Here is a 22,221-nt window from a genome sequence, read left to right as displayed (position 1 = left end):
AAGAACACTTGCAAACAGCTCCACTAATGTAGGCGAACATCCTCACATAATTTATCTAAGGTCATATAGTAAGTTAACAGCAGAACTACTCTACTGTCTTAATTTCCTTACCTTTCAATATCTGATCCCATTTTTTTCTCTCCTGTTTTGCTTTTCACCTTAAAGAATTTCTGAATTCCTATAACTAGGATTTCTGAGTGTGTCAAACAAAAGAATCATACTGAAACATACCTACAAAGCAATAAAAATAATCTAGAAAAGTGACTGGGGCCAAGAATACAAGAACTATTTAAAGAACTATGAGTCAAGACTGCTTGCTGGCTATCAGGGCTCAAGCAGAAGTACAGGCAGGTGGAAGTGAGAGGGGGACAGAGGGTAAAAGCTGGTTCAACTTGATTTTAAATCATTACTGTTTAGAAAGAGTAGCTAAGAAATATGATTGGAAAGAACTATGGAAACACACCTAAAAAATATAAGTAGATCCAAGTCTTAATGAACCATGGACAGGAAACTGTTAACTATGATAGTTATTTCTGGAGCATAGGATTATAAGAGACTGTCTTTCTACATTATAGACTGTGGTAATGCTTGAATGGGCTTCCCCAGTGGCTCAGCGGTAAAGAATCCACCTGCAATTCAGGGTGGGGAAGATCCCCTGGAGAAAGGCATGGCAACCCTCTCCAGTATTCTCACCTGGAGAATCCCCATGGACGAGGAGCCTGGTGGGCAACAGTCCATAGGGTCATGAAGAGTTGGACATGACAGAAGCGACTTAACACACATACAATGCTTGAATATTGTAAAATGAACATGAACTACCTTAGTAATCAGAAAAAATAAAGAGATTAGAAATAAAACAAAGCAAAATTCCTTTGTAATTGTTTTTTAAAGGATAAAGAAAAATGTGGTGAGGGAACAAGAAAATAATAAAATTGGTAAACTAATTTTCATTACTCCTTTCAGGAAAAAAAAAATAACCTTGAAGAGTGGTAATATTCAGTGAGCCAGGGGGTAAAAAAGAAACTAGTTGTAATTTAGCAACATGAGACAGGACAGAAGCACTTACTATTTTAAGTCACCACACTGAAGTCTCATGTCCCTGACCGGGGAAGCCCAAAAAAGGTTCCAAGATGGTTTCTGCCTTCATTTATCAGTCTACAGTTCCAAAAAGAGTAGCTTTTCAATTTATTATACTAATTTTGGGTCGCCAAGGTACTCTTCCTCAGAGAACATGTAACCCAGAAAAGTCTCATAGGGAAGATGCTAACAGCAGCTGTCTGTGTCTTGAGGAATCTCTGCTATTCTTAATAAGCAATGTGAATATGTAAGTGTTGCACTTAGGAGACAATCTTTCAGAAGTTAATCTAGCCATACAAGTGATCTGGATCTTATAAATCCTATAAAAGATTCCAGACAACTTCTCAATACACTAATTTCCTGTAGAGGTCTCATTAGGGTAGGCAACTTAATATGTATTATTACAGCTTTGATGATGACTCTAAGTCAGTGGTTCTCAACAAAGCAACTTTGGTAGACTATGGGGGCATTTTTGGTTGCCACAATAATTGGTAGGGGCGTGTTACTGGCATTTAGTGGGTATGGCCAAGGATCTTGACATTTTGAAAGTGTAGAACAGGGAGTTCCCTGGTGTTCCAGTGTCTAAGACTCCATGCTCCTGATGCAGGCGGCCAGGGTTCGATCCCTGGTCAAGGAACTAGATTCCACAGGCTACAACTAAAGATCCCACATGCCATAACTAAGACGCCTTGCAATCAAATAAATAAATAAATATTTTTTAAAAAAGAAAAGAAAGTATAGGACAGTCTCCTAGAGCAAAACAACAACAACAACAACAACAACAACAAAACCCATGCCATATCTGGTATGACTTTCAAATATGCCAATGAAAAGTTCGCATGAGTGAGAAACTTATTTATACTGATCTGAATTTAGAACTTTATTCCACTTTACATATCAACACAAATATGGCTGTAGTTTTAATATAAGAATGCAAGGGAAAAAAAAAAAAAAAAAGAATGCAAGAGTTTTCCCAAGAATGCAACAAATGTATAAATCAAGAGAAAACACATACTTTATATTGTTGTTGTTATTCAGAAATTATACAAAAAGTTGTTTATAATTTCATAAAATTATATAATCTGGCAATATTGCTCTGATACTCTGGAACCAGTAACACATTTCTATTATATACATTTATATCACTCATTCAAACAATGCTATAAGTACAATTATCTGACTATACTTGTACCCAAGCACTTATATACTGAAATATGTTATTTTATTATAAGTTACTTTCCTTTTAATAGTAAAAAATAAATGTAAAACCTTACTGAAATATTCTTCTTTCATATTTCAGTAAGGTTTTACATTTATTTTTTACTATTACACGTACTTAGCTATGTTATGTCTGAATTTCATTTCAAAAAATACAGGGGCACTGCAAGCTATTTTTTAATGAAAAGGGGTTCATTTAATCTGATAAAGGTAAAAATTATGGATCTAAACCCATCATGGTAACCCCAGTTCCCTTCCAGGACTGGTGGGGCATGAGCATGTGATCCAGTTCTGCTCAATGACATGACAGAGTGTTCTGGAGGACCTCTGGGAGAGGTTTCCTTGCTCTTGGGAGAGAGGAAGAAACGGTCCTTCTTCCTCTTCATGTCCATCTGGGATGGCTTATAGAGCTGTCACCATCTTGTTATCAGCCTGAGGATAAAGTGAGCACAGAGAGAAGGCAGCTCCAGAAGAATCACAGACAGGTGAAACTGGAGCCCTGAGAGCCTTCTCCTGAAGCCCACCTTGCCTCTGGACTTCTAGCTATGTAATGTAATGAGTTCCTTTATGCATAATCCAGGTTGAATCAGGTTTTCTCTTATTTGCAGCTGAAAGGAGCCTACACAGAGATGCCGTCTAGAAATGACACTGAAAGGGAAGGCAGGGGCAAGCAGTAGAGAACAATGGAGAAAGAAAAAGTATGGGAATCAGATATGTTGAAGTTTAAATCTTGATTCTGTGGTTTACTAGCTGTATAACATTGGACAAATGTTATACAGCTAGTAAACTTCAACTCCCTGAGCCTCAGCTTCCTCATTTATAAAATGGAAACAGGAATATGTGTTTTTAGAAGGCCATTGTGAGGGTTAATGAACTAACACTCGTTAAGCTTTTAACCTAATGCTTGGCAGGGTGCAAGCCCTCAATAGCTGGTGGCTATTATTAACTACTGTTACTTGGAGAAAGGAAAAGGACTCACAGCAGTCTGGGCAGTGATGTGTGTGCAACCCACAATCTTGGCGCCGGCCAAAGGTTTCTCTCCTTGAGCTCTCTTCCGCAAAGCCATCAGTGCTGGCATTTCTGAAAAGACCCAATACATACACAGCAATATTAGAGAAGGGGGATGAGAGGCAAAGAATAATTCTCTTAAGATAAGACCCTTCCCGATCAGGTTCTCTGTTATACTAGTTTTGGGTCTCTCAAAGGATCAAGATGCTGATTTTTCTGTTATAAGGGATTTTCAGAGGTAAATACTCCAGTGTTTGATTCACGTATCTCAGTCCCCTCATCTAGTGTCTCTCCCCTCTTCTTTGTACGGGGGTTCCTTCTAGACCCACTAGAGTTTACTCCCTCTCTACGGTGTTTTCTGAACTCGTATCTCTTTTGTTATAAGTTTCCTTCAAAATCACACTGACATTTCACAAACTACTAGACCCCAGGATGTAAAAGGGAATTAACATAGACAAAAAGACATAGGCAACTCAAGAAGAAAAAGGCGGTTGCTTTCATTACCTTGCTCAGCAATTTCAATTTCTCTTCGTCCAAACTCTGCCTGTTTGATGTTCTTGACACAGAAGTCACTGTTCCCCTTAGAGTTCTTTTGCTGTTTGTCTCTAGGAGAGGTCTCATCATCAGAGCTATCTGTATATGAAGCCGCTGGAAAGACAGAATAAAATACCTTCAGGGGAAAAAATGGCTTCCTCCCTAACCCCAAACCATGGAGTGAACTGAGGCTCTTTTGCAATCAGCACCTTGTAAATGTACACGTTTAGGAAGCACTTAAGTGGCACTGAGGAACTGTCTCAGTCATCACCTATCCACAGTCATCACCTGTGGAAAGTGCTATCCACAGGTCAGAAAAGGAAGATGAGAGAGGTTGCCAAAGATATTCCCCCTGGGTAGCATTAACTTAAACTGCGGCTAACTTTATCTTCAGAACATGCACAGGTTCTTGAAAATGAAGAAAGAGGCTATTCCATGGTAGCAATAGCTTCAAAGTCTTAATTCAGGATGATGGTGATTAACCTATAGGTTTATGGGATCCTAGCTACCCTTCTCTGTTTGCTGCCTAAACACTGATGTAATTTGTGTTTTAGTACAGTAGCTGAACAGATAAGACCTAGAAAACAAGGAACCCATGAGAAAATAATTAAGAACCACACAAAAAGTGCTTGGCTGACAAAACAGAGCCTTCTTTTTCAAGACTGGCTCTGATGAGGCTGAACTGTGCCTGTAGACCCAATTAGACATTGACAATGAAATATTCAGTATGCTCTCCCTTCTTGCTGGCCTTAGTGGGTCCAGCATTAGGCATCTGAGATTCCCAAAGAAGCAGATAAATCCTCCTTCAGTGTAATTAAATGCTCTAATGACTAAGCCATTTAGCAATATACACTAGAGGGTGGAAGGTCTAAGACTTCTGACTGTGGCTAACAGGCAGCTGTTGCTCTTCCCACATTTGAGGTCTTTTTAGTCTTCATAGAATTCTGTAGTTACTAATCATTGGCTGGATGATTTGAAGTAATTTCTTTCTTTGATTTACATTTAAGTTCCTGAGGATTGTTTCTTTCTAAGTAGTCCTCAAGGTTTTGGGATGGGGGGACATAAAGCACTGTCTATATAATATAAAGCATTACACATTTCTCAGTGAGATAAGAAGTACTTTCACTTTTATGGGAAGAAAGCTGCAAAAGTTCAGAGCTCCTAGGGTTGCCTGATCTGCTTATATCCAGAGATTATGGCATTTCTAGGATTTCTTAGCAAAGGGTCTATCTCTGGGAGGGCTGGAAAAGGCAAGTCTGACCTTGCCCAGTTAATCAAGCATGGTGCTACAGAATGTTTGGGCAGCAGGGACCAAAGTGTCTTTCTTGGAGCTGGAAAACTGCCCTAGAGCAAAGTCCTAACACAAAGCAACAAGAATGAACATGGGCACCAGGGGAGGTGAGAGAATTAGCAAATCCCCAAAGGGATTTTTGTTCTTGAAAGGAGCTAATCTGTACAAAAAGTTTATGGTTCTCCCTCCTAGGGAGTAAGAGCTCAAAGTACCTTTGGCAACAGAGCCCAGAGACAGTTCCCTGGGCAGTCATCTGTTTCACCAATCAATACTCAGAAATGGCTTATGAGTTAGAAGCTTAAGGGAACCAAGCTTCTGCCCTCTGAGAGAAGAAAGATAAATATAGCCATCCTAATCCTGATCCAAGTGTATAGAAAAGTTGCTTTTGAAAGAAAGTGTTCACATTCATAATACCCTGAAATGTCAAATCCTTTTCCAGAGCCATGATGATTTTTATGCTCTTTATTTGTTCTGGAGTCAGAGAAACTTTGCTCTGGTTCTGGGTATATAAAGCGGAGGTGAAAACAGGATCTGGTGGCTAATTCATTCATGTTTTCAGTCACGCACTCAATCAATTTTTATTGTGCATCTACTGTGTCTCCACAGTCTACGTGCTGGAGATACAAGATGGATGTGGATTGTCTTTGCTTTCACAGGGTTTTCAGTCTAGTAGGTGAGTCAGACATGAAATAACTAATTACAGAATTATTTATTTAGAATTCTTCTTTCCATGTGGTTGCAATATGTGCTATGAAAAAGACTATATAAAAGGCAGACTTGTCAGAGTCAAGTTGTTGAGAAGATTAAATAAAATAATGTAAGTAAAGTGCCTACTGCAATACTTGGCATAAAGTAATTCAGCATGCAGTCAATGATACTTGATATTATCACTAGGTTTTGTACATATTTTTAAAGCACTAGTTTTCTAGTGCATGCATGATCAGTTGTGTCTGACTCTTTGAAATCCCATGGACTGTTGCCTGCCAGGCTCCTCTGTCCATGGAATTTTCCAGGCAAGAATACTGAGTGGGTTGCCATTTCCTACTCCAGGGATCTTCCTGACCCAGAGATCAAACTTGCATATCTTGTGTCTCCTGCACTGTCAGGTGGCTTCTTTATGCTTTTATTCACTGCTGCTGCTGCTGCTGCCAAGTCGCTTCAGTTGTGTCCAACTCTGTGCGACCCCATAGACGGCAGCCCACCAGGCTTCCCGTCCCTGGGATTCTCCAGGCAAGAACACTGGAGTGGGTTGCCATTTCCTTCTCCAATGCATGAAAGTGAAAAGTGAAAGTGAATTCGCTCAGTTGTGTCCGACTCTAGCGACCCCATGGACTGCAGCCTACCAGGCTCCTCCGTCCATGGGATTTTCTAGGCAAAAGTACTGGAGTGGGGTGCCATTGCCTACAAATATAAAATCTTTCAGGGTCCTTACTTAGCTTTAGGATTTTGAATGGGAAAGGAATGACATACATACAATATTATTCAGCAGTTTCTTTTTTTCTACCTCCATCATCTATCAGTTTTACCCAAGCAGCAGGTGGTTGGCTGGCAGGGATAATAAAGGTTGAGAGTGCAGTCCTACTCTATCTAGAATAGCTCTCCTCTCCTATGCTTCTTTGGCTTTTAAGGATGAGCCAGGTGGGAAAAGTCAACCAAACAGCAACAAAACCTCCAAAATTCTTCTTTCAGAGAAGTACTCAAAATTTTTCCAACTCAAAGAAAAAAATTATTATACCATTTCCTTTTCTAAAAGAAAAAAAAATGGTATTTTCTTAACAGTTGTCAACCGGTTATAGTTCAACCACTGTTTTTCTTTGAACCAAAATGGATTTGTTTTCAAAGAGCCCTTCATACAGATCTTTGTTGTCTAGACTGTACTAATATGTGAATGCAAGCAAAATGGCCGACAAACCTGGACTTAGAGAGGGTTATTTTTGCAAACACAGCAGAAAGATTATTCCTGAACTAGCACAACATTTATTTTTTGAATTTATAACTCATTTCTGTCAGTATATTTAATAGCATATTCATGAAAATAGTTGAGATAGCATTCAAAATTCTTCCTAGGAAAATTTAGAGAAATTCAACACACATGTACACATATCCTTAAACAGCTTCTAAAGCATTTGTAATTGTCAGCACACTCTGAAGCCCAGGGTCATAATTTTATTAAAAAATGAACAACTGATAAGATAATAACCTAGTGAAGTATAGGTCTGAGACCTAAGCTTTTACTTCACTTCTAATTGGTTAAGTGACCCATTTTTAATTTATCCAACCACAAAATAGGAGGTATAACACATCCTCTCTCTCCCATGCTCTCCCTTTCCCCTAATTCCCATCAGAAGAATCTTATGAATAAATGAGATAATCACAAAAGAAGGGTTCAGTTTCTAGATGGAAAAGTAATACAAAGTACAAAATAACTTTATCATGAGATGTTCTGTTTCATGATATCTTAGGACCAAAACATAACTTGGTGAATCACTCATCCACAACTGACCCCATGGAACATGCATATATATGTTCTATGGCTCAGGCTGATGAAGCCTTTCCCCCCAGCAGCTGTGATATTGTGGGTTACTGCCAAGAGAAGAAGAGACTCCTGGTCAAATTGGTCCTATTACACTATTTTAAATCAGGCAGTTCCTCCTGGGCCCAGTCTAGTCACTTGGTAACTGAATAATAGTAATGACCTGTGTGTCAACGTGCTGCAGATTTCACTGATGAATAACTTTGGAAATATTTGAAAAGCCAGGTTAGCAGCCAAAATACAGAGCAACAAAACTTTGTTATTTGGAAAAAAATCTGAAAATACTTCAAGCTTTAGAAAAACCAGTTACTATGAACTAAGGGACTTTAGTCCTCTTTCCTTATCCTTAACCAATTAACTCACTGCAAAGACAGCTTTTTCAGAAATATATCACCGAGAATCATTTGACTTTCCAGAAAAGTCGCTTCTATTCAATTTTTTTACAAGGGTTTTTCACTTACAGAAAGTTTTTAGAAGTCATTTTTTTATAAAATAATTTCAAGGACTAATACAGCCCTTTTCAACATGGGTTCCACTAGAATTAAGCCCTACTGTCTTGAAGCATCCATTGAATATATGAATAAACTTCTCTCCTATACATCTAGATAGGAACTAGTTATGAACCATCCTTTTGTATGTTCTGCACTTCACAGGAGGAACCCAGTTGAAAAGGCTGGAAGGCGTTCCTAAATAAAACTTAATATTAGGATCATTAGGAAGGGAGAATTGGCCACAACCTTAGTAAGACTTTAAGTATCTTCAGCAAAACAAGCACTTTGGATAGGAAGGTACCTTTTTTTGAAATGTCATAAAACTTCTTCTAACTTTTCACATACATGGAGTTTACCAGAGGTCTATTTCCTTCACAGGGATGTCAAGTAGTATAATAAGAACGTCTCTGGACACCCTTCCCCAGTGTTTATTTGTTGAGCACCTCTCATGTGTCAAACACAGTTCTAAGTGCTGGGAAGAGAACAACACAAAAGAGATAAAAATCTCTGCCCTCATGGATCTCATATTCAAGTAAGGGAAGAAAGACACAATAAATTATATGTTATGATAATAAGTGCTATGGAGAAAAACAGAGAAGGAAAATTTGATGACAGGGAGTATTGGGTGGGGTGACTATACAATTTTAAAAGAGTATCCAGGATAGGCCTCAATGAGAAGATGATCTTTGATTAAGAACTGAAATGAAGGAGGCAAGATACACAGTGAGGGTATTTTAGAGCATTCCAGGCAGAGAAAAATAGTAAGTGCAAAGGACTTAAGGCAGGAGAGTGCCCGGCATAACAAAATAACAGTTTCAAAATAACACAAGGACAGCACAACTGGAGTGAAAAAACAGCTGAGGGAGGAGGGAAATTTGGAAAATTAGAGATGTGATTAGAAATATAACGTGAGGGTGGATGGTATAAGGCCTTGTAGGCCACTGTAAGAACTTTAGCCCTTTACTTAAGAGTGAGACTGGAAAACCATTGGAAAGTTTTGAGCTAAGAAGTGACATGACCTGACTTATTTTTTAAAAAAAATGAATCTGGCTGCAGCATTGAGAACAGACTGAAGAGGGGCAAAGGCTGGAACTCAGCAATTCAGTTTTTAGGACATGGGAGGGTTGAGATATCTGTAAAACATCCAAGTGAAAGGCCTGAACAGGCATTTGAATATCTGGGGCTAGTGTGCAGAGAAGAGATTTGGGCTAGAGATAAAATTTGAAAATCAAACACCAACATGTGGTATTTAAAACTATGAGTCTGAATGAGTTCACCTGAGAAGAGATAAACAGAGAAGGGAAGAAGTCTAATCAATCAATCTTTGGGGCTTTAATTGACTATAGAAACTAACATTGCTAAAGTATAACATATGCTGAGAATGGGTTCCAAGTTCTTATTGACATGCACTTGCGTATCTTCTCATATTTAGAAAGCTGTGAGTAATTCTGTTATTCCTGCTTTTCATCTGATGAGTATGAAGCTTTTTCTGTATCACCTCATTTAACTTTCCCACTGCCTCTGCTACAAGCATTGCAGGCGTCAAGAGTTTTCCCGGATCACACAACAAATCACACATTGATCAAAGCCTAGAAACTAGGTCTGTCCTAACTCCCAGTCCAAGACTCAAGGCAATAGGCAGCCCCATCCATAGTTTGTTTAAAAGGGTTTGGCAACTGCTCATGTGGAAATAAGACAAGGTAACAGTGTGTGTGTGTGACACAGCTGCAAAAAAAAGGGAAACATAATCTTAGGTTTCATTCTAAAAGCACTGAGTTTATGGAAATAACACCTATTTTACAGAGAAGGCAATGGCACCCCACTCCAGTACTCTTGCCTAGAAAATCCCATGGATGGAGGAGCCTGGCAGGCTGCAGTCCATGGGGTCGCTAGAGTCAGACATTACTGAGTGACTTCACTTTCACTTTTCACTTTCATGCATTGGAGAAGGAAACGGCAACCCACTCCAATGTTCTTGCCTGGAGAATCCCAGGGACGGGAAGCCTGGTGGGCTGCCATCTATGGGGTCGCACAGAGTCGGACACGACTGAAGCGACCTAGCAGCGGCAGCAGCATAGATTATTTTGGACTATACCTAGAATATTATATTCATAGGCATATATTTTTAAAAGGACACTTAGTCTGGAATATAACCAGATGAGGTTAACGAGGACAGTGGGATGCCCCCCAACTCAGACAACGAAAAATGAGGATTTTTATTTCTAAGTAAAACCTTTAAATCTCAGAGGCTGTATAAGAACTTATTGTGAGCAAAACTATTAGATTAAGAAAGGATCACCCTATAATCTAAAATGCTCCCAAGGAGGCCGGATAGCCATTTGTCAGGGACGCCACCAAGGCAATTCCCGCATTCAGTGGGAAGTGAATAACTGATCTTTATTTTCCAAGTTCCAGGATGGTTTGACTCCATGCTCCTGAACTTAGTATCCTTAAAGGAATACATAAGGTTTTACTACAGAAATGGCAATGTCACATAGTTCAATCTAAAAGGTCTGACTTTCCCAGGCTGACATGAGCCAGTATCACTCACCAATGAGCAACACCAGGCAACTATATGTTCACTTAGAAACTAAGGGTGTCAAACTCACTCTTCCCTACGTACATCAGTTCAGTTCAGTTCAGTAGCTCAGTTGTGTCTGACTCTTTGCGACCCCATAGACTGCAGCATGCCAGGCCTCCCTGTCCTTCACCAAATCCTGGAGTTTACCCAAACTCATGTCCATTGAGTCAGTGGTGCCATCCAACCATCTCCTCCTCTGTCATCCCCTTCTCCTCCTGCCCTCAATCTTTCCCAGCATCAGGGTCTTTTCAAATGAGTCAGCTCTTCACATCAGGTGGCCAAAGTACTGGAGTTTCAGCTTCAACTGAAACTACCTACCTATCCCTACGGACATAGACACTTTGTAATTATCTTCCCTGCATATGGGGCTTCTGTGAGAAGGTTTTCTCTGCAGGAGCATAGTTGGAAATACAGATCCAGTGCGTAGGGAAGAGATTGAGCTGGAGTTAAATTGAGTACTGTTACTGTTTAATTTCAATTTTTAGATAACATGAACAAACTCAAGTGTTTAAATTGTACATACTCTTTTTTATAATTTACATTTTCACAATTATTACAATTTCCAGAGGTTTATTACCTGGTTCATGAATTTTCAACAGCTATTAAAAATTATTTAATTTATTTAATTATTTATCATTCTGCTGGCTCTTTCAGCAGAATAAGATAGTTACAAAATTCAGTAATCCCTAGGGATTTACATTCTGTGCTTTATATTATTCAGTTATGTGGGGAGAAACATAAAAAAAGAAATGCTAATATTAAGAGTGTAAATAACAATTTACGCAACCTAAAAGTTACAGTGTCTCAAACAAGCTTTCTTCAACTTTACAAACACTACTTTCCTATTTGTGTGAAAAACAAAATTTTAGGTCATGATGAAAATTTTCTAACGAATATTACTATTTATAATGTAAGAGGTAATTAGGGCAAACATTCAGCTTCCTACCACATTCCTACATAAGAGCAAAATAAAATGGCTCCAGATTAGATCAGACACATACTTGGCACTGCTGCATAAATGGTTACTGCTGACAAGTGATTCACAAATTAATACTCATCTGACATTAAATGGTAACTCAGGCCTAGGATCCATGTATTGGACTTAACTCACTGCCAAGGAAGGAAGGAGTAACAAACAATACAATGTTCCGGCTTAGAAGAGAAAGTGAAGGGCTCTTCACTAGCTGCAGTGATTTCACTGTTTCTCAGGGCATTTAAGATTTCCCAGTTGGAAGGAAGAAGAAGCCCTCTTTCATTTTCAAAGAGTAGAAAAAACACAAGTGTTCACACATGCTGCTCAGTGAAGGTCAAGGGTGAGCAACATATCCTCACCCTCTGAATAAATCAGACTCAGTTTCCTTAATCACCTTCTTCTGTCTTAACTGGAAGAGCATGCCTCTATTAAGCTCCACTCTGAATCCCCAAGAGAAACCTAAAGATTTCACCTAGAATTTTGGTCTAAATTTCAACTGAGAATGAAAGTGTTTATGCCAGAGCACAGGCTTTGATTGTGCTTAATTAGCCTTAGATAGGAGGGTCCATTGATCATACTTAATTAGCCTCCACAGGTGGGTCCAGAGCAGTTCAGTCCTCACCTGAGCTGTAGCTGTCAGTTGATGACTGGGAAATCGAACGAGACAGAGAGCGACGTCCAATTTTGGTGGGACGTTTATTGAATTCTTGCTTCTGATCAGCAAATTGGATCTGCTAAGAGAAAGAACTCTAGTTACGTAAAGGAAAAGAACAACCATTTTGAGATACCAAATCAATGCTTGCATTATAGGATCTTACCTTCCCTCACAGCTGATCTGTTTGTATTGACCCACATATGGAATCTTAAGAGACTCGTTGGAGAAAATGATTTTTCATTCTTCTCTGTTTCTATCAAGTTTAAATCCTTGAACCACTCTCTGACTATGTATCTTTTGCGATAAAAGGGAGAATGGGATATTCTGATTAAAATAAATGGTTAGAAAGCTGAGTCATACTCAGCAATCCTTTCTATAGTTTCACTGAAAATTAAAGCTGGAAAGAATCATTGAGACTACCTATTACAATCTTCAGGCTTCCCAGGTGGCTCAGCAGATAGAATCCACCTGCCAAGCAGGAGATGCCATTGACTCGGGTTCAATCCCTGGGTAGGGAAGATCCCCTGGAGTAGGAAATGGCAGTCCACTCCAGTATTCTTGCCTGGAGAATTCCATGGACACAGGAGGCTGGTGGACTACAGTCCATGGGCTGCAAAGAGTTGGACACAACTGAAGCTACTGAGCACAGACATACACATTCCAACCTTTTAAGATATGAAACTATAAGATTAAGAAAGGTAGAGTGACGTGCCTTAAGATTCTCAGGAAACAGTATGGTATAAAGAAAAAAAAAAGCTTTCTATTCATACAGACCTTTCTGGAACTGCATTCAAACCCTGGTTATGCCACTCATTAGCTGTATGATGTTCATCAGGATGTTTTGTGACCCCCATTCTTCTCATAAATACAACAAAGATGAAAGTATTTCGAAAGTTTTAGAGAGGGTTATACAAAACAATGTATGTAAACTGTGAAACTCAGCAGGAGATTCAATTCATCCCTGGCTCCCCAACTCCCACCCCTACAAATCTTCTGTTCTTGTAACTACTGCAGGTAGTCATTTTAACTTTTCAAAGGCTTTCTAAAATGCATCAATTAGCTTTTCAGTACTAATAAGTAAACATTAATTTATTATTTTTAATGTTTGGTATCACAATAAACTAAAAGCTACAAAGTTGATAACTTATTAACTATAACAGATGTAGGAGTAGATAACTAGACTGAATATGTATAAACCTCAATACTCCAGAGGTTGCATTTTGAACAATATCTAATAATGACTTTCTTGCAATTTTATCTTTTTCTCCTCCTGTTGGAAGTTCCAGCTGATACTTTATAACACTTTACAAGTCAAAGTTTGTATCATTAAGCAAATATCTTTTCTTTTTCTATTTCCCTAATTGAATGTTTGCATAATTGCTTACATTATTCTGGATCCAACTGGCATGGAGGTGGGGAAAATCAAAGATCTGCCAACTGATTCTGCCTTTCCTGGTAAAAAAGATGGTTGCTTACATGAAAGCAACAACTATTGGCTACATTTCCTGCATTTAGAGATAACTATTGAGTCATTTGAGTATTCAGACCAAGGCCAAATCAACTAGTATGCCTTCTAGGGGAATTCATAGCACTGTCATAGCTATTGTTGTTCAGTTGCTCAGTCGTGTTTGACTCTTTGGACTGCAGCACGCCAGGCTTCCCTGTCCTTCACTATCTCTGGAAGCTGTTCATAGCTTTAACAACCAATAAAGCCGGCATAGTACTTTAGAGTTTGCAAATTGTTTACAGCAACAGGAAAATTCACTAGGTTAGAAGCATTTCCCAAAATGAAAAATAGCGAAATTAATTATTTTACTAAAATAGCAATTTATTCCAAAAAGAGAAAGTGCTCTTTCTATGCACTCCCATGTAATGTACATGAACTCCCATCTACTTCTATCATTGTACAAACTAGGCTCCATAAAGGCAGGAGCTATGTATATTACTCGTCCTTATATCCTCAGACACAAACCCCTGACATAACAGTCAACCTTGTGTCAAAACAATGAACCTTACCCTATCTTCACAGTCTGTACTTGACTGAATATTAAGTAACCATAAATCAAGTCTAAAGTTAAAAGAATTAAGGGGAAAACAAAAGTCAGGAAGGGGAGGAACGTGAGTAAGAAGATGAGGAGGGGAGTAGCAGTCAAACTCAAAACCTTGGCTTCCATTTCACCAACCTTGTTCAAGACAATGATATATCTTTTTCTTTTTTAGAAGCCCATCAAATAAAATGAGTCGTCATTGACTTTCCAAAGGCTACGATGAGTCATTAATTTCAGCAGAGCCTACTTTTAAAAAAGTAGAACAGACAGACCAGACCCTGCCTTAGATATATACCACCCCCTCCCATTCGCACACCACCAGTGGGGGCCACTCTACTTCTCTAGATTTGTAGGATTGCAGAGGGTGGGCACACATCCATTTGTTGTTTAGTCACTAAGCAATGTTCAACTCTTTGTGACCCTGTGGACTGTAGCCTGCCAGGCTCCTCCATCCATGGGATTTCCCAGGCAAGAATACTGGAGAAGGTTGCCATTTCCTATTCCAGGGGATCTTCCTGACCCAGGGATCGAATCCCAGTCTCTTGTGTCTCGAGCACTGGCAGGCAGAGTCTTTACCGCAGAGCCTTCAGAGAAGCCACATACTCATTTACCCCAACAACATAGCCATCTAGCTGCACCATTATCTTAAACCAGTTTCCTTAAATTGAGTTCTCTCCTCTATTAAGCTCCTCACTACTTACAGTACTTCCTCCCACCTAGGTCACATTTCGGCTTTTTTTTTTTTTGGCCACACCTTGCATGGGATCTTAATTCCCTGATCAGTGATGGAAACTGTGCCCCCTGAAATGCAAGTGCGGAGCTCTAACCCCTGGCCCCCACTAGCCCACCAGAGAATTCTTGAGTTCAGGTTATTTTGGACACTAAACATCAGGCTGTGTAGGCTTTCTCCACTCAGAGACATAGGGGTCTAAATCTTGTTACTCGTCAGACACTGACCTCAAGTTTCTTTAAGACAGAAGAACATTAGAAAGAGGCTAACCACTTATATAAAATAAGCTATATAATTTCCCCAAGAAATAAATGTTTATCTTTTACTGACAACCCATTATCCCTGGTGCCCACCTCCCATCAATAGTTAGAGTGCCATTACATTTTTCACCCTTACTTGTAATACAGTAATCTCCCTACCCTAGTTGGGGTACCCTGGTAGATTCTACCTCTAACTCTTCTACCTTAACTGAAATCAAAAAGTCCTTTACAGGACCCCTCCTTATCTGTTTCAGAGAAGACTGACTCATTCCAACAGGCTTCAAGGCAAGGAAGGGAAAGAGGTTGTAGAGGAGCAGCTCACCTTATGCCAGAAGAAGGGACGAAAGCAGGAAAGAAGGGGAAAAGCAACTGGCCTTTTACAATAGTGGCTATAGCGGCAGCAAGACTGTAAATAAGAACTTAGCCTCACCTGGGCTTTAATCCCAGAGTTGCCATTGACAATGTATTTCTTCTTGCTGCTCAGCATAATGACATTATCAGCCCTACAGCCACCTCTCCAGTCCAGGGACCCTTGTGGCTAGGCCTTTAAACTTTCCTCATCAGCAATTCTGTTGGCTCTGGTTCCAGCTAGTTCTGTATGTGTGTGCGTGCGTGGTGGTGGTGGTGGTGAGGGGGGGTTTGCCTTCCCTGGAAACCCTGAAGCAGCTCCAACAACCCCTCCAGCAGTAGGGCCCAATTTAATAAGGCATTTCTGTTAGTGGTTCATCAGCCATTCCTAATTCTGGTGGCTGTTTTGCTTTTATTATTTTTTTTCCCCTAAACACCTAATTACATGGATCCTCTGACCTCTAAACCTTAACAAGTCCCTTGACAAGGCCCAACTTGCACGCGCATAACAATAGCTTATTTATATAACTGGTGCACTTTTCTTTTGCCTGCTATAATTAACTTGCTAATTAGGTTCCTTTTTAACCTTACCTCCTCCTTTTCCAAGTCAGATGACTTTAGTTAACCTAGTCTCATTAGAAAAAAATTAACAGAGGCACTAAAAGCAGTGAGGAATTTATAAAAACGGTAAGAAAAAAAAATGGAGCCAAGTACTCAGGCAGGCCCTAACCTACACTCTGTGGCCTTCTGTTGGTCAGAGTGGGGACACTGGTTTCAGGTCTGTTACCAGGAAAATCAGCTTCCACAGACCAGTGCTTTACTCTTAACTGTGCACCTTTTTATGCAGGTTTTGACATCTTGTTTCTAGTCCCATCTGAGGAGCGTTGCTGATTAAGTGTCCGGTGATCTGCTTGCCTTTTTTTTGTCATTATCCCCATTGACAAATTAGGAAAATACAAATGTACTGAGAGAACAAATGATTTGCTTGAAGTCTCACAGCAAGCAAGGAGGACTAGAAAGTGAGCCTGTGTTTATGTCAGAGCCGAAGCTCGCTCTACTACACCAAACCCTGTGATACTGATCTGAAGATCAAAAACTTCCCTGGTCCTAATTCAGGGTGTACTCAGCCCCACCTCATTCCTCTTAATTTATCTTGCTGTGTTGTGCTTAGTTGTTCAGCTGTGTCCGACTCTGCAAATCCATGTACTGTAGCCTGCCAGGCTCCTCTGTCCGTGGGGACCCTCCAGGCAACAATAATGGAATGGGTTGCCATGCCCTCCTCCAGGAGATCTTTACAACCCAAGGATTGAACCCACCACTCCCACATTGCAGGCAGATTCTTGATCAGCTGAGCCACCAAGGAAGCCCTAATTTATCTTAGATTTATTTAAAATTACTCCTTAAATTTACTTTCTTATTGGATTAGGTTTCAGAAAGGATATCATCCCAGATTATCTTGAGGCTCTGATCAAACCACAGTTCTGAAATGGCTAAATCATATAAGAATCTGAAATCTAGCAGCCTTTTAATTAGCAACTTTGTCCAATGTCACTACCAAAAATTGAAATGGAAATTAAATGAACTCAAATACAGCTATTCACTGTCATCCACAACAATCTTGGTCTCTTATTCACAATTTCAGGAAATGAGATACACCAGTATTTTTCTGCTTGCTTGATGAGTTTCTAATCTGCTCCTCCTAACCAAGGATATGCACCCTAGTACACTCAGCTGGTTCCTCACTCAGATGAAAAGGAACTCCTGGTCTAATGCCTTACGTTTCTGGGCCTGAGCAAAGGGAGCTGCAGATCTACACCAAACACAACCAGAAGACATTTTAGATTACAATTACTGACAGGAAAAGCCTTACCACTTAACAAGTTTATTTACCAAAGTAATTCTCAAATTTTAGATACATCAAAATCACCTAGAGGGTTTATTAAAACACATTGCTAGGCCCTGCTCCAGAGCTTCTGATTTAGTGAATCTGGGTAGGGCCCAAGATTTTACATTTCTAACAAATTTCCAGGTGATGCTGATGCTACTGGCCTGGGGACCACACTTTAAGAACCACTGCTGGAACACTCCAAGCATGATTAAAGTCACTGTAATTCTTAACTCTCTCCTTAACCAACCATGTTATCCTACCTATGGCTGTAACCATGGAGCATATTCATAGGCAAAAAATGTTATTTCAAAGATCAGAGAAAGGAATGAGGTGATCCTTTCTTTATATACAACATAGGACATAAAGAGAACTGGATCTAATTCTGATTTCCACAAATTAAGTCTAAGAATAGATGATTAATGCATTAAAAAAAATCAGGACTCATGGGGAGGATAGAAGATTTATTTACCCTACAGAGGAGCACATCAAGAGAAACAAATTAATTCCTTTTCAAATACATCAAGTAGTACTACAACGAATGGTGATCAGTGGCTCTCTCTCTGTATCTCCATTTCTTAACATTTCTAGTACTGAACATCAGTAACCCTGATTTGTAAAATAAGAACAATAATACCTACTTTGTCTGTCTCAAGTGTGTGCTGTGAAAATAAAATAACGTATGTGAAAAGGTTTTGGAGGTGACACACTGGTACACAAATATAACATATTAACATTTCTATTTTTTTTAGAAATGTTCTAAAATCCATGGACTCTTCACCTAGAGTCCATGGATGTCCAGATGCTCTAAAACAGAATATGAAAAGTTTGTGTGTCTATTTTCCTGGGGAGTGGGTCCACAGTTTTCATCAGTTTCTCAAGTGGGTCTCTGCTTTAAGTGTCAATTTTGATCCAGAGTTACAGTGAAACTACCTCTACTATCATTTAGCAGATACCTTAAAGGTTTTCGTCCCACTTCCAAGTAGATATGGTTCAAGCATTCTTAGAGACATTGCTCCCTTCCAAGCCAAATGAGCTGCTGGAACAAATTCTTCAACTATAAAAGGGATTACTTCTAGCCAAAAGAAAATCAGGTAACCAGCTGGCTGGGTACTCAATCAAGAAAGAGAATCAGATTTCCTACGGAAAAGTACTGGGTACTACGAAGAGCTTAAGTGGGAGGAGGAAAAATTAAGATGTAGAAACTTAAAAAAAGGTTACTGCTGATCTCCATGCTCATAAGAGAGGAGGTATTTTCACCTACCACTAGGGACTAAAAATTTCTCAGGGGAAGTGAAAATATATTAATAAGGACAATCTTTAAAAGGATGAGTTTCCCAATCTTTTAGCAGTAAAACTGCCTGAACAAGCTATATGAAAATAGCTGGGGAGCAGAGGCTCTAGCAGAAGTTTTCCAGTGACTGATGGAATAGTAACTCGAAGGTCTACTTGTCAAGTCTCAAGAATGTTCTTCAGATTTCGTCCTGGCTTATTCCCTGCTAGGAGTCAGAGATGTGAGTACTATCAGCTGCTGTTTGTGGTCTTGAGTCCTCTCTTCTGAGGGATATGCCAGTCCCTTTTTGCTACAGATCATTTTTAAGAAGGGAGGTATTATAATCCACCTTTTCTGCTAAATTTTCCCCCTGAAAGAAAGTTTGAGAGCCTTGTCATATTTCCTTCGGGGGCAAGGATAGTCCTCAGCAGAAAGTTCATTACGTTAATATGTAAACTGGAACATGAGTCATTTGTGAAAAGCTTTCTTCGATCAAAATTTTGACCCAATGTGAGAACTGGCACCAGGGTTTCCTCTTGGGGATTAAAAGGTACTCCAACATGTCACAGGTAAGGTCTGGAAATCTATAGGCAGTACGCTAGAGAATGCTCAGTGGCTCATTTTGGTGGCTAAGTAGATACTGGTGGCAGCCTAAAAGAAGCACTTCCAGACCAGGTCAGAAATGAACAACTGTGATATCTGAAAGCAAGCCTCAAGAGGTTAATCTCTAGCAAGGGAATAATTCAGAGGATAAAACTGAGTTATTGACGCCAAGCCCCTCCCAACTTTGTCTCATCATTGCTAAAAAAAAAAAAAAAATCTACTGATCAAAGATATTTTCCTGATTTTTGAGAGACAGAGACCAGGAAATTGCTAAATAAAAGAGGTGCCATGTTGAAAACAAAGCAGAATTGTGCTTTATTAAAGAAAATTTTCTAAAAGCTGAGAATTCTTAGGTCGTATCTCTTGAGCAGTAGTCACAATAACTCCTTTAGGATAGTTATCCTGTTCAGGTAAATTAAGAGAAGGTGAGTAGGTGAAAGTCTAGTAGGAGCTTCTCTTGAGAAGATGTGCTTGGCAGGTAAGACAGCAAGGTGTATTATTTATGAGAATAAGAGTTACTGTAAAACTTGTGTTGACTGAGTTGACATACTAGTGTTCTGTGAAATTCTTCTGTAATATTCTCTTATAGAAGTAACAAAGGTTAATATCTTCATGCGGGCTCTCACTTAAGAAAACCAGAATTCCTATTTCCCCTTCTTGGTATCAGTGAATGGCTGGAAATTCAAAAGCAAACTTAAAAATCCAACTAGAGGGACTTCCCTGGTGGCCCAGTGGCTAGGACTCTGTGTTCCCAATGCAGGGGGCCTGGGTTCAATCCCTGCACAGGGAACTAGATCCCACACGGCACAACTAAAGACCCAGAGTAGCCAAATGAATAAAAATGTATATTCATAAAGAAATCCAACTAGAATTATTATTTGAATTTTTTCCCGTTATTCGAAAACACTATACTATTTGAAATAAGCTTGTGGATGGGTAGGATTTCTTTAGATCAAATGTTTTAAAACTGAGTACAGGGTTCTGGAACAACACTAAGAACAACAACAGGAATAACCCTAACAGAAATAATAACAGTTGGTATATGAATCGAAATGTGGGCTTATCAGTTGGGCCTCGGTTAGGTCTACTATATACTCAGACTCATTATTGGTGGTCACTTATGTAAGTCCACGATTCCATAAACATTGAAAAGAACTTGGAATGTGTTGAATATAGTCTATGCAGTTTTCAATAGGGAAATATATATACATTATACATATTTTATGGGGCTTCCCAGGTGGCGCTAGTGGTAAAGAATCCACCTGCCAATGCAGGAGATGCAAGAGACATGGATTTGATCCCTGGGTTGGGAAGATTCCCTGGAGGAGGGCATGGTAACCCACTCCAGTATTCTTGCCTGGAGAATTCCATGGACAGAGGAGGCTGGTGGGCTAAAGTCCATGGGGTCGTAAAGAGTTGGATACGACTGAAGCAACTTGGCATGCACACATACATATTTTATACACACATACACATATATATATATAAACTACAAATTGGTATATAGACTGTAAGAAATCAGGCTAAACCTGGAAGAAAGCAGTTAGGAACATAAGGGTGGTTGCTATTTTTATATAAAAAACTAAAGTTGGATCAAAAATACTAGGTTTTATGTGCTGGTTCTTATCAACAAATAACTCATTAAAAACATTCATCAAGCAAATAAAGTATTTTAAAGAATAGTACCAAAAGAGCTATATAGGGACTTCCCAGCAGTCCAGTTGTTAAGACTCGGTGCATCCACTGCAGGGGGCATGGGTTTGATCCCTGGTTGAGGAACTAAGATCCCACGTGCCCAGCATAGCCAAAAAATAAATTAATTTAAAGACAGTTTTATAGTTCCTGCCTTTTAGAAAGACATGTACAAGAATACTTGGGGAAATGTTTTGACCGGCAGGAGAAAACTAGGCAGACAGGGGATAAACTACTTAAATCTTTTCAGACTTGAGAGACAGAGAGCACATCATTTCCACAAGTTGTTTTTGTTTTTTTCCCCTCTCTCTATTCTTTTTCTTTACCCCCATGAGAAATAAACTAAGCATCTACTTGTAAACAGAATGCAAAGCAATCACAGTGTAACACAATCCATGCAGTATACCAGGAGCAGTGGGGAAGCTCCAGCCCAGCCCAGACAATCAGGCAACAGGCCCTTCCAGCTCACTCATAATTTAAAAATAATTTTTAAAAAAGAAAAAGGAAAGAAAGCAGCAGGAGTGACCCAGGAATTAATCAGAAATTACAGTAATAACAGTTTTCCCAATCACAGCTCTTGGGAGGGACTTCTCACAACGATCCCTATTCTTGTCATTATCAAGAAACAGAGGGAAAAGCAAAGTGACCAAAGAACTCACCATCCACTCAGGCATGTGAAAAGCTGAGGCCCCCTCATTACCGTCCCCATTCTCCATAGTGCAGGCTTGGGTAATCTATGTCCTGAAGCAAATGGGAAAGCTGGCTTGGAAACGCCCGAGTTTTCTGAGTGTCCAAAAAGCAGAGCCAAATCTAGTGATTCAGGAGTTCACAGTAACTAGCAGAAGCTGCATCCCCTTTAAAAGGCTTCCTATTAAAATCAAGATCATTAGTCAACTGCCTGACAAGCCCCTTGACTGGCCAGCTGCAAACCTTCTGCTTCTGATTCAAAATCAGAGCAGATATAAGGTTCTACACCCAGGCACTGAACTTTCCATGGAGCACTCACTATTTAATGCTACCC

At 39.6% G+C, this 22,221-nt stretch overlaps 1 protein-coding gene across 5 annotated transcripts in view; it reads right to left on the bottom strand.

Annotated features, from left to right (window-relative positions):
* Positions 1–22,221, bottom strand: part of AHCYL2 (adenosylhomocysteinase like 2) — a 190,901-nt gene that overhangs the window by 37,269 nt on the left and 131,411 nt on the right. Inside the window, exons 1-4 of one of the 5 annotated variants that reach the window (XM_070788147.1) lie at positions 21,860–22,205; positions 12,329–12,440; positions 3,808–3,951; positions 3,275–3,375 (exon numbers count right to left, since the gene is read on the bottom strand). In XM_070788147.1, the coding sequence (XP_070644248.1) occupies positions 3,275–3,375; positions 3,808–3,951; positions 12,329–12,440; positions 21,860–21,916 (414 nt within the window). In that variant the 5' untranslated portion in view covers positions 21,917–22,205. Of the gene's footprint in view, positions 1–3,274; positions 3,376–3,807; positions 3,952–12,328; positions 12,441–15,829; positions 15,902–21,859; positions 22,206–22,221 lie in introns of those variants that run through there. The other 4 variants (XM_019959066.2, XM_070788149.1, XM_019959064.2 and 1 more) reach the window with 4 other exon arrangements.

The sequence above is a fragment of the Bos indicus genome, chromosome 4 (assembly GCF_029378745.1).
Source record: "Bos indicus isolate NIAB-ARS_2022 breed Sahiwal x Tharparkar chromosome 4, NIAB-ARS_B.indTharparkar_mat_pri_1.0, whole genome shotgun sequence".
Classification (NCBI taxonomy): domain Eukaryota; kingdom Metazoa; phylum Chordata; class Mammalia; order Artiodactyla; family Bovidae; genus Bos; species Bos indicus.
The sequence above is the reverse complement of the archived record's forward strand: the minus strand, read 5'-3'. Positions and strand labels throughout refer to the sequence as shown.